This window comes from Poecilia reticulata, chromosome 20 (assembly GCF_904066995.2).
Source record: "Poecilia reticulata chromosome 20, P_reticulata-male-v2, whole genome shotgun sequence".
In the NCBI taxonomy this organism is placed as follows: domain Eukaryota; kingdom Metazoa; phylum Chordata; class Actinopteri; order Cyprinodontiformes; family Poeciliidae; genus Poecilia; species Poecilia reticulata.
In genome coordinates, this window is record NC_088849.1 from 5,800,047 (window position 1) to 5,810,687 (window position 10,641).

General features: G+C 40.7%; 1 protein-coding gene across 1 annotated transcript; it reads right to left on the reverse strand.

The window, feature by feature from the left end:
- Positions 1 to 1,563: 1,563 nt before the first annotated feature.
- LOC103482237 (ras-related protein Rab-18) lies at positions 1,564 to 9,781 on the reverse strand. Its single transcript, XM_008438262.3, has 7 exons — positions 9,586 to 9,781; positions 7,337 to 7,392; positions 5,182 to 5,243; positions 4,936 to 5,008; positions 3,948 to 4,066; positions 3,080 to 3,146; positions 1,564 to 2,942 (listed from the first exon to the last, which is right to left on the reverse strand). Exons 1-7 carry the CDS (start codon positions 9,777 to 9,779, stop codon positions 2,773 to 2,775), a joined length of 741 nt encoding a protein of 246 aa, XP_008436484.3. The 5' UTR covers positions 9,780 to 9,781; the 3' UTR covers positions 1,564 to 2,772.
- Positions 9,782 to 10,641: the final 860 nt, after the last annotated feature.

The following is a 10,641-nucleotide window of genomic DNA, read 5'->3' on the forward strand; positions in this document are numbered from 1 at the left end:
GCCTGAACCCAAACACACATTCAGCTTCACATACTTCCTTCAGAGTCCAGCAGAAACAAGGAGAACCTTATCCACAGAGGAGAAGGGAGGAAATGCAACAAGCCTGAGAAAAACCGGATAGAATAAAACCATCTTGTGTATTCTTTTTTATATATATTCCTAATTTAATAATTTATTCTTAAAATAATATCATGCTTAATTCATTCAAGAACTACTAATCCCTCAGGTCCATTTTCATGCTGATATTTGGTCTCCAGGTGCATTAACACCTGTCTTAATTGGACCACTCTTCCAGTTTGCTGTAATGGGGTTTTGTATGGAGGATTAATCCTGCCATAATTAAAAATAAATACAGACGGTAACAAATTACTTAATAAAATGACTACAGGCACAAAACGTAGCTTTACCGAAAAAACTACCATTAAACACAAAAGAATAGCAGGGAAGAGACGTTTTCAATATCTGATTAAGTATAAACATGCATTTCTGTTTTGATATTTAGACATTTGCTGCGATTGTCTGTCAGAAATTGTATCTAAGCTAGCAGTCTTTGGCTTATTAGCCTTGAATGATGCACATCCCTTTCTAAGCTGTGACAGTGTGATTTAGAGCCGCTTTGGTGTAAAATGATTTAGATGGATTGCAGTCTGGAATGCCTGGGCTCTGTTTAAACATTTGTCTTTGCTCTGAGGACAGGAATGCGGCGCGTGTTGTGTGATCAAAACCCATCGCCTAACGGCAACATTTCCAGCACAGCAACGTCAACACAGCTATTTCTGTCTGCCGACAACTTCTTAAAACTTACCCTCACTTCCCATAAAGGTCTTTATCGTTTACGCATATTTTCAACCGCAAATTTTATTTTATTCTGTTGGGGTTTTAAGTGACAGACCAGCAGAAAGTAGTGTGTAGTCAGGGAAGTGGACAGAAAACGTGTTGGACTCAGTTTTGTTTTGTAGTGCATAGATGCAAACTTGCAATAAATCTGTGATGTCATTTCTCTGTATAAATGTGGGAACAGAAAGTGAAAACCATACATCTTATTCCTTCTGAGTGTTGGTCTGTCACATAAAATCCCAATAAAACAAAGTAGTTATGTGACAGAACACGATAACGAATAAGACTTCATTGATCCCCATTTGTTAACAAGCTAGTTCAACCAAAACGTTAATTAGCAGATACAAAATTTATTTTAAAAAGTGATTTAAATATGACAAAATGTAATTAATACATGAGTGGAGATATGTTTATTCAAAAATACTTTGATCCCAACGAGAAATTAAATGCAACTCATTTAATTAAATAGTAAATCTATAAATGAGTCCAGAGCAAACTTAGAACTATATGGAGCTAAATTGGGGCCATAAAGTTTGTTGAAACAAAAGCAAAACAAAAACTGTGTGTGAAAAACTGGAAAATACCTTAATTTGGAAAATGGTTTGTTTTCAGTTTAAATTTTATTTCCCCTTTCAACCAAGTTTTTGGGGCTAAAAAGTTTGCTCAAAGTCAATGTTCAAGGAGTGGAAATAGTTTTACATGCATTTTTTTATTGAAATCAAGATATTCACTTCAAAAAGGAATTTTATTAAGTTTAATACACTGGGCGGGTTAAAGTCAGATATGTGTACATTCAGCTTTACAATTCTTACATGAATTACCCCCATTAAAGTCCTAAAATGTACAATTTACAAGGTTTTACATGGTTCCACTTGTTTCTAACCACAAAAAATAAAACTGGTTTTATTTTAAGTACATAAAAATCTAATTCAATTATATTTAGATCAGCTAAATTCAAACGCTCATGTATGAAGCGTTAATATAAGTTAAAATCTTTATAACAAAACGGTCCGAGAGGACTATTTCCCAAGATGGACAAAGAATGGCACACACAAACATGCAAACATAAACTGGTTTAAAAACCGCGTCCTGTGTACAGATCCCACTCAGGACACTGAACCCATCAGGAAGGACAAGATACTGGCATTCAAACGCAATGTGTTCAGAGTTCTGAATCACGGGACACTTTGAACGAGTTTTCTCAGACACCGGCGCCTCAACGGTGTCGATTTGATACTTCCAGATTGAGTAGAAACACCATCTGAACACTTTGTCTCCGCAGACGAACTGCTAACGTTTCTGATGTCATCCGTCTTGTGAGTCTTTGTCCTCACTCAGCGGTGCCCGCCTCTTTTGATTTATGCGCTCTTCAAAAACAAAGCAAAGGGTTACAGTCCAAGTCAATAACAAAGTAAAACAGCATTCCCAACACTGAAGTAAAACGAGGCAGCTGTGCGGACGACGCATGCTACGAGCCAGCAGCAATACATCGGAGTCTGTGAGGAAGAGGAGGGGGCAGGATGAAGCACATCCGGTTAAACGCTGCAGAGAAGTCGGGCCAGCATTGATATGGATGCGGTTGCTAAGGCAACGAGCTCTTAGGACAGAAAACAGCATGCTGGAAGCTGAGAGCTTTGGTTCCCTCCGATCACAGAGACCGAAAATAAAGATGTCTGACGAACTTTGGCTTCCACTTTTGAGAGTTATTGACTTAAAAAACAGCTTGAAATGGAAGCAGAGACTTTGAACGAGGTCCTAAAAGAAACAAAAAAACAGCAGGAAGAAAAGCCTGACTCATTTAAATTGAGACTGAGCTGCGCAGCGTCTTTTCTAATTGTGCAAAAGTAGTGTCTTAGTGGAAACGGTTGGCAGTCTGGAGAGAGAGAGAGACGGGGTTTGGGGTGTAGATGTTAACGTGCTGCCATCACGTGTGGTTTAAAGCATGGAGCAGTAGCCACCGCAGGCTCCGCCCCCGGCGTCTTCGTCCGTCAGCTGCACCGCCCTGCCGTGGCCCTCGCTCTGCCACAGCCCGGGCGTCTGGATGATCTTCTCCACCAGCTCCTCAAACGCACACTGGACTCCGTCCTTCGTCTTTGCGCTGGCCTCTGTATGGACAGGGGACAGAGTTAGACGGCATGGACCAAAAGGACAGAGACACGATGACTTGGAAAAGCAGCTTCCCTCGTGTGATATTCGGCTCTACCTCATACGCTCGCCAGGTCTGAGTAGAGAACCCACTTACCGATGAAAAGCATGGAATGTTTTCTCGCGAACTTCAGCCCTTCGGCTCGGTCTACGTCGTGGTTATCCTAAAACAGGAAAGACGTCTTAGCTTCGTTTAAACCAGTTAATAAAGTTTGACTACTAATTGAACTAGAGATGCACTGATCCAATATTAAAAGTGCATGTAACATTGACTTTGTTTGTAGTGTTGCATCATGTTAGAATGCCAACAAAATCATATCTGGAATGTTATGTTTGAGAAATCCTTTAATCTCGTGTGGCAACCACTTGGCTGTGCAAAATGCCTGGGTGGACCTAGCCCCGCCTTCGAGGCACAGCTCCTCCTCAAAGCTGCAGTTTTAAAGCTTTCAAACTTCCATCTTACAGAGCAGCCGTCCCCTTTGACTCAACTCCAGACTAGCCAGCAGCAATTAGCACCTGGTGGAGCTGAGCACCTGCTAAGCTCATTATAGGAGCCACGTTTCAGTGCAACGGCGGTAAAGACATTGTTACGGTGTTAACAGAGGAGCCATGTCGTGATGATCGTTTGAAGGCGGAGTTTCTTAAAGAGACAGAGGCCCAATTGCAAGGCGTTACATTACAAAGTCAAATTTCTTGCGTTTTATTTGACAACTATTCCATTTTTCCAACAACGTGGCTGGAAAACACAATACTAACCCTTTACTATCTGTACTGGCCCGGATATTGGAAAAAAATAAAAAATTGGATTTTGGCATTTTAAGCCAATCCAGCACCTGTATTGTTTGATATCTGTATTTTTAAAAAGTTGTGTATCAGTGCATCCCTACGTAAAACATTTGGTGGATTTTTAATAAACACTTCCCGTTAGGCTTGAATGTAGAAACGGTCGCGTCCGACCCGCTCACCTTATCGATTTTGTTTCCGACGAGCATCTTGACGAGGTCGTTCCTGGTGCAGTAGGTCTCCAGCTCATTGAGCCAGTTGTCCAGCTTGGTGAAGGTCTCTCGTCTCGTCACGTCGTACACTGCAGGTGATCAGAAAATAACGATAATAAAAAGAAACGAAGCTCAGACCGACACATCTCCCGTTAATAACTAAAACATTCTTCAAAAAATGCTGGATGTTTAGTAGAGGCCTTGAGTCTGAAAGGTAATCACTGCAAATTAGTGATGCACAGATATGAGAATCTGCCAATATTATTGATTACTGCAGATTATTACCAATAATATTTATATTTTATTACACTTACAACACCTTGACAAAAAAATAATACCACTGATTTCACCAGTGCTTCTCTGCTTCAGTTAAACTACCCACAATTCTTTGCTGCATCACTTTCTCTGACACACATATATACAGTAGTTTCCAAACTTCTCTCCACCTTTAAACGCATGTTTATCAAGTGAAATCAAACTGAAAAACATATTTGAGTTAGAAAGTGGAAAACAAGCTAACACTAAATTGAAAGATGCTGTAAAAAAAGTATCTTTTGATTCAGTTGCAGCACACCTCACAAACGTTCAGATTTCTTTCTGAACTTTAGTGAGTTGATTCCCAAACATCATATTTTGTGTTAAGTTAGCTGCATGGCACATTTTGTGTAAAGGAGAGTTCAAAATGCTTCAGAGAAAAATGTCAAGAGTTTGAAAACACATGCATAAATCAAACAAGATAAAAGAAATGGAATACAAGAAGAAACAAAACTGACAAATTAAAATTAGAAAAAATATATATAGATAAAACACTGTCAGATGTCATTTTGCAAGGCCAAAAAGAACTGTTTTTCAGTTTGGATTTAAAAATGGTCTAACAGTGGGATTTTACATTTTCCTGACCTTAAAGTAAAAAAAATATTTTTTTTTGTTTGTTTTTTAAAGAAGGTGGTTCACCTACCCAGGATGACTCCCTGTGCGCCGCGGTAGTAACTCGGCGTTAGGGTTCGAAAGCGCTCCTGTCCTGCAGTGTCCTGCAAAACAAAAAGCCATCCAAGGTTACAGAGTCTAGACAAGACATTCCTGATGCACAAGTGCCATCTTGTGGCAACTTAGAGGAACAGCAATCACACAGACAGGTTTGGTTCTCGTTTCTAATAGAAAAGAAATGAATGCCTTTAATCTAAATGTGAACATTTGAACTCACCCATATCGCCAGCTTTGCCTTGTTTCCATCCACTGATATGGTCTTCACCTTGAAGTCGACACCTACATGCAGAAGAAATTCAGACAATCGGTCAATTCGCTGTGGTTACCTCATGCTCCAGTGTGTGATGACTCTCACAGGTTTTAATCCATCAGTGCCAAGAATATCACGTCCAGCAGACAGACTGCAATCGCTGCTGGAAGTCTGCCAAGACACACAGAACCGCAAACCGTCTCCGAACCCCCAGTAACCCCCGGTAACCGGGTCTGTCCAACGTCTTTTAGATAAAAGACGCTGTGACGGAGCATCCAAACGCTACACTGGGGGGACAGAGTGCTTTTTGTGTCTTAAACTCGAAACAATGGGAGTACATTGAAAACTGAGGAAGAACCAAATGCAACCAGCTGTCAAACGGCTCAGAGAATATTCAAGTCCAAAAACCTTAACAGGCCCATACGTCAGCGTGAACAGAGCAGAACACGCCTTCCGTTCTCATGCGAAGAGTTAAGTCACCTCGGTGTCTCGGACCATGGAGGGCTAATAAACATAGAATAAAACCTAAAAATAAAAAAAAGTGAATCTGAAACTACTCTGAGGCTCCACGCTGCAGGTTCATCCGCCAGCGAACCTACAGACCGAGTTTGTTGACATCGTAAAGCGTTTATATGGTGCATTCTTAGAAAGAACCTTAGATCAGACAAAGTAAAAAGGAAATCATGGAGGAATTTAAACTCTCTTCCAGTCTGACTCCTCAGCGCTTTGACTCGTTATGCAATCTGACGTGTTTCCCCGTGAAACATCCAGGAAAGCATCTGTTTGCAATCGCCCTACACAACGAGACTCCAAAACAGTGGAGGTCGAAGCGAGGTCAATCTGTGTCGGCCACAACGGCAAAAACGTTTACCGTCTTTTTGTGGAATGGATGTAAAGATCTGGTTTCAACTGTGAAAACAGGACCCTGTGAAAAGGAAAGAACTAGATTTCTCTCACTGCTGAAATTCTCTATATGGCAGCATTTGGGAGAACTGGATGCAAACAAAAAAACCATTTCATCATTTTGAAAGGTTCAGTGTTGAGTACTCTGTTGGGCTAACAATGGAAGTAGTGGACAAAGAAGGAATTTTTCTGAAAATGTAATTTAAAAGGGCAGTATTATGCAAAATCAACTTTTTTTTTAGCTTTTACATAATCAAAAACATACCTTGATTCTTTCATGCAAGTTTGAGAAATCCTTGAATCTCCCTTGGCAATCTTTAGGAATGGTTGCCAAGGGAGATTCAAGGACCTTTAAAGGCTTGGTCTCAGCAAGAGCTGCATGTTCACACACAGCTCCTTCAGACTAGCAGCTACAATTAGCAAACACCTGGTGGAACTGCGAATCCGTTGAGCTCATCATACAAACTACTTCTCAGTTCAACGCTCCTAAGAACAGTTGTAAACGGCAGAATGGAGAAATAATGTGATGACTTTCTGAAAGTAGAGCATTGTAATGAGTAGGAGCTTCTTAAAGAGGCAGATCCCCAATTTCAAGGTGTCAAATCATAGTCATTTTTCTTGAGCCATATTTGACTAAAAAGAAATTTAAGTCAAATATGACAATTTTATTAAAGTCTTTAAATATGAGACAGTTTTTATAAGTTTTTGTTAGAAAAACTGTTACCTTCAGTTTTGCCAAGATGAAGATAACATATAAAATATAACCATATGCCTGAAAAATACATAATGCCTCCCCTTTAAACGTCATTTTAAGCTAGCGTGTCACCCAGACTACATGGTTTAAAAAACAGAACGTGATATTGGTCTCTATGGATTCCGGTTTGTCCTTCACAAGCTGCTTCATCTGGGTCGTCGTGACATTTTATCTCTTCTCATATACAACTCAGACGTTTCACTGCTGCCGTGTGAAATACAACTAAACATCTTTGAGAGAGGAGCTTGACCAAAAACATGCAAACAGCAAAAAAAACATCACTTTATGTCTAATCCGAGAGGATGGGTATATGAAAACGTGCTTATTAGAGGGGACATTTTTCTCTTGAACAAGTTGCAATAAAAGCGGGGAGAGTTCAGGTTTGTTTCGATTCTTCAAACCCAATATTGTGTGCGGTTCTGCAGCGGGAGCAGAAACTCTGACAGATGTGGCGTCTTAACTCACCTATCGTCGCCGACTGCTCCGGGTCAAACGTGTCATCTGTGAATCGTAGGAGGAGGCTGTTGGTGGGAAAACAGGAAGTTAAGTTCATGTCTCGTTATGACTCACTGCTTCTTCATCCCTTCATGATTCGGCTCTGGACAGCGCTTCCTGTTTCCTGGCTCAAATATCCACCAACCTCATTTTTGTCTCTATTGATTACCTCGCCCTTCACTTGCGTCACGCACACACACAAACACACAGGCTTCAGATGATGTCACCACTACACATGAGCTAGGAGGACAGAGGTCACTTTCCAACGGTGACTGATAAAAGTTCAAAGTCCTCCTTCAGAAGCCTGATGAGGAGGCTCGCTTCTGACCTCTGACCCCAGCAGAACTCTCTGGGATGCCCCTATGTAGGGCGACAAACAGCACTGAGTGTTTACTGCGTAAGAGGGAAGGAGCTGTGCTGTGGAAATTACTGGTTCTGGAAAAAATCAAATGCGCGTCCTCCCTGCCAAGCGGACATCTTCCTGACGATCGGAAGCAATCACATAAAACAAATCCGCCCGCTTCCCCGTCCTAATGACTCTACCACGGCTTGGGATTATCATTATCATTATTGTGACATCTGAAACTAATCCTGAGCTGAACTTGTTTGTTTTAGCAAACAAAAGCCCACTGTGACCGATGACACCAGATAGCTTCGTGGAAATGCTGCCATTGGTCTGAACGACGAGCTAGTAATCAGCGTGCAGAGCAAACCCCTCTGATGCCTGGGAACATGAGCAGACGTACAGCATCGGGCAGAAGGGTGGGAGACATGGACATAAAGTTTTAGCACAACAATTTGTTGTAATATTGTAACGATAAGAACCATTTAGTACTTTTGTTTTTTCAGGTAACTGTGTAGCTGTGACTGCATGACGTAGCATTCACAGCCCCAAAGACAAAGTAATGCTCTTGAGAAACATTCACATTTAAAATATGCTCCTCTAGGACACCAGTCTCATAAAGAAGTGGGATTTATATCAATAGAAACAAACGCAGTAACTGCATTTAATCATATTTTGAAGTTATTTGGTGTTCATTTAGCATAGAGTGGGGAAAATATAGAAATAAAAACCGGACAGTTTTAGGGTTTTTTAAAGATTAGAATTTTTTTTTTTAACTAATTAATTGGAATTTATTGTGACAATGATAAATCAATATCTTAATATTAATCGCTACTCGTAGATTCATCTGCAGTAACAAGCGCCTTTAAATGACCCATCCATCTACATTACAACGCTCCTGTCTGGTCCTGTTAGGGAATTCAAGTCAGAACAATAGCATACCAACTGTAATTACAAATTACGGTATTTTTGCTACAGTAGAAAAAGTAGAATAATTGTCGGTGTTCTTGTTATAAAAGCAATTAGAGCAATTCCGTTTACAATTGTGCGTAAATAAAACCGTATTGTGCAAAAAGAATCTCCCGTGTAGGCATGAAAGATGAACAATGGGCCAAAAGGATGAGCGGCTGGGCTCAGAGGAAAGGCGTGGATCATCCATCCATCATCCAGGGAAGAACCAGACCTGCAGCTCCTCCAAACGAGTCATGAGGAGGATTTTACCCTCTTCTTCCAGGAGAGAGAAATTCTGATTCGAATTTGTCTTCCGCAAATATTTAACTTTGCAAGCATTTTCCCCTTTCCGTTTACTCATTATCCGTGTTCCGTGAATGCTCCTGAATGTCATGCTGCGGTGACATTTAGCACCGAGTGGCTGGCAGCGCAGGCTGCTCGTCTGGATCACATTTATGAAGACCGGCAGCAAACCCGAGCCAAGCTGCTTGGTGCGGGACTTAAACACTGACCAGGGTGTTTTTAGGGGGCAGTTGTTTAGCGTCATGGTAAAAACGTGTGGCGGCGAAGAGAAGGTGAACTGGACTCCTGTGCGGTAACCTCATCCCGATTGCAACATCTTTAGGAGTGAACAAAGATGAGCTCACCAAGCAGCTAGCCGCTAATAGCTAGCCACCAGCAGCTAACAGGAGGCTGCTACTGTCCTCTGGTGTTTATTAGCCCTGACAGCTTTGTAAGTAGTGCTAAAAATAAAAACAAACCCCGATGGAAAATGTTCGTTCAGGTTAAACTCAGCTCCACTGTCCTGTTTAGCATGTTTGGACGCCTTTAATAAAACAGACGCTAGCAGGCTGTAGCACTAGCCGACATCCAAGGCAGCGCTGATTCTTGCCATGTTCTTGACCCGAATAAAGCTTCGTCTTACCTGGACTTGCCAACGCCACTTTCACCGATGATTAAAATCTTCAGCGTCGTTAAGACGTCGTCTTCCATTTCCCCCTGAGAAGGCCTGTTTATCTCTTTGTAATTTCTAAAACAGAGATAGAGAACTTGGCTCCTGGTTACAGCTGGCTGGAAGCACAGATGGTTTGACTCGGTAAGACGTCTCACTTCAATCATATCCGGAGTGACTTGTTGGCACTTCCGGTTATCCAGCAGATTGCATAATGATAGAGCACATATGCGCAGTCATGGAAAAGAAGACGTTTTTTATTCTTTGGTTTTAGCAGTCAGAGCATAATGACATATGATGCGAATTTTACCAATTAATAGTAAAAAAAAACAAAAAAACACACACACAATAAAACATATAAATTTAAAAAACGTTTTTTTAAACGTCAGTCCCCCGTTTTATTTATTTATTTCTAAACAGCGGAAATTTTGGTTACATTACTTATTCTGAAGCAGCAGGATAAGTATGAACTGTTTTATGTCCATTTACTGAAATGCTATGTTAGTTTCAAGCCAGATGTAATGAGATGCACTTCTTCCAACAACTTTCACTCTTGATTTACGAGTCCACAAGATATTTTCCTGCAAATCTATGAGATCAAGATGTTTTTGGCTTTACTGGAGTTAATTTATGTGCTTTTTAAAATTTTTTACCTTGGAACTCTCAATGGAAGTAGTTGCCCAGTCTCTGTCTTGTTGTTGAATCATTAACGCTGAGGTCTGCGATGCTTTAGATGTTATTCCTGGTTTTCAGTGGATGTCTTGGAATAATCACCACTGTTCTGTTTATTTTTTGTAGCTGACGGCTCGTTCTGTGGTTTGCTGCAGTCCCAAACCTTAGAGTTGGACATGTAGTCTGAAAAATATCACTGACTTTGTTCCTCATCTTTTCTTGAATTTCTCTAAATTGGGAGATTATGTGTTGATTTTTGATAGCTTTAAATCTACTTCCTGTTGTAAATGTCTGCCAAAAACGGCACATTTTGAGAATGGTCTCAGAAATTTTCTACAAAAAAATCCTAAAATTTCT

What these genes read in the sequence shown, in the direction of transcription:
- LOC103482237 (XM_008438262.3), bottom strand. Translation starts at nt 9,779, where the DNA reads ATGATTGAAGTGAGACGTCTTACCGAGTCAAACCATCTGTGCTTCCAG. An exon ending in AGTGGCGTTGGCAAGTCCAG is followed by an intron (nt 7,393 to 9,585) that starts GTAAGACGAAGC and finishes TCCCACCAACAG; the next exon opens with CCTCCTCCTACGATTCACAG. An exon ending in CGCACAGGGAGTCATCCTGG is followed by an intron (nt 4,067 to 4,935) that starts GTAGGTGAACCA and finishes GATCACCTGCAG; the next exon opens with TGTACGACGTGACGAGACGA.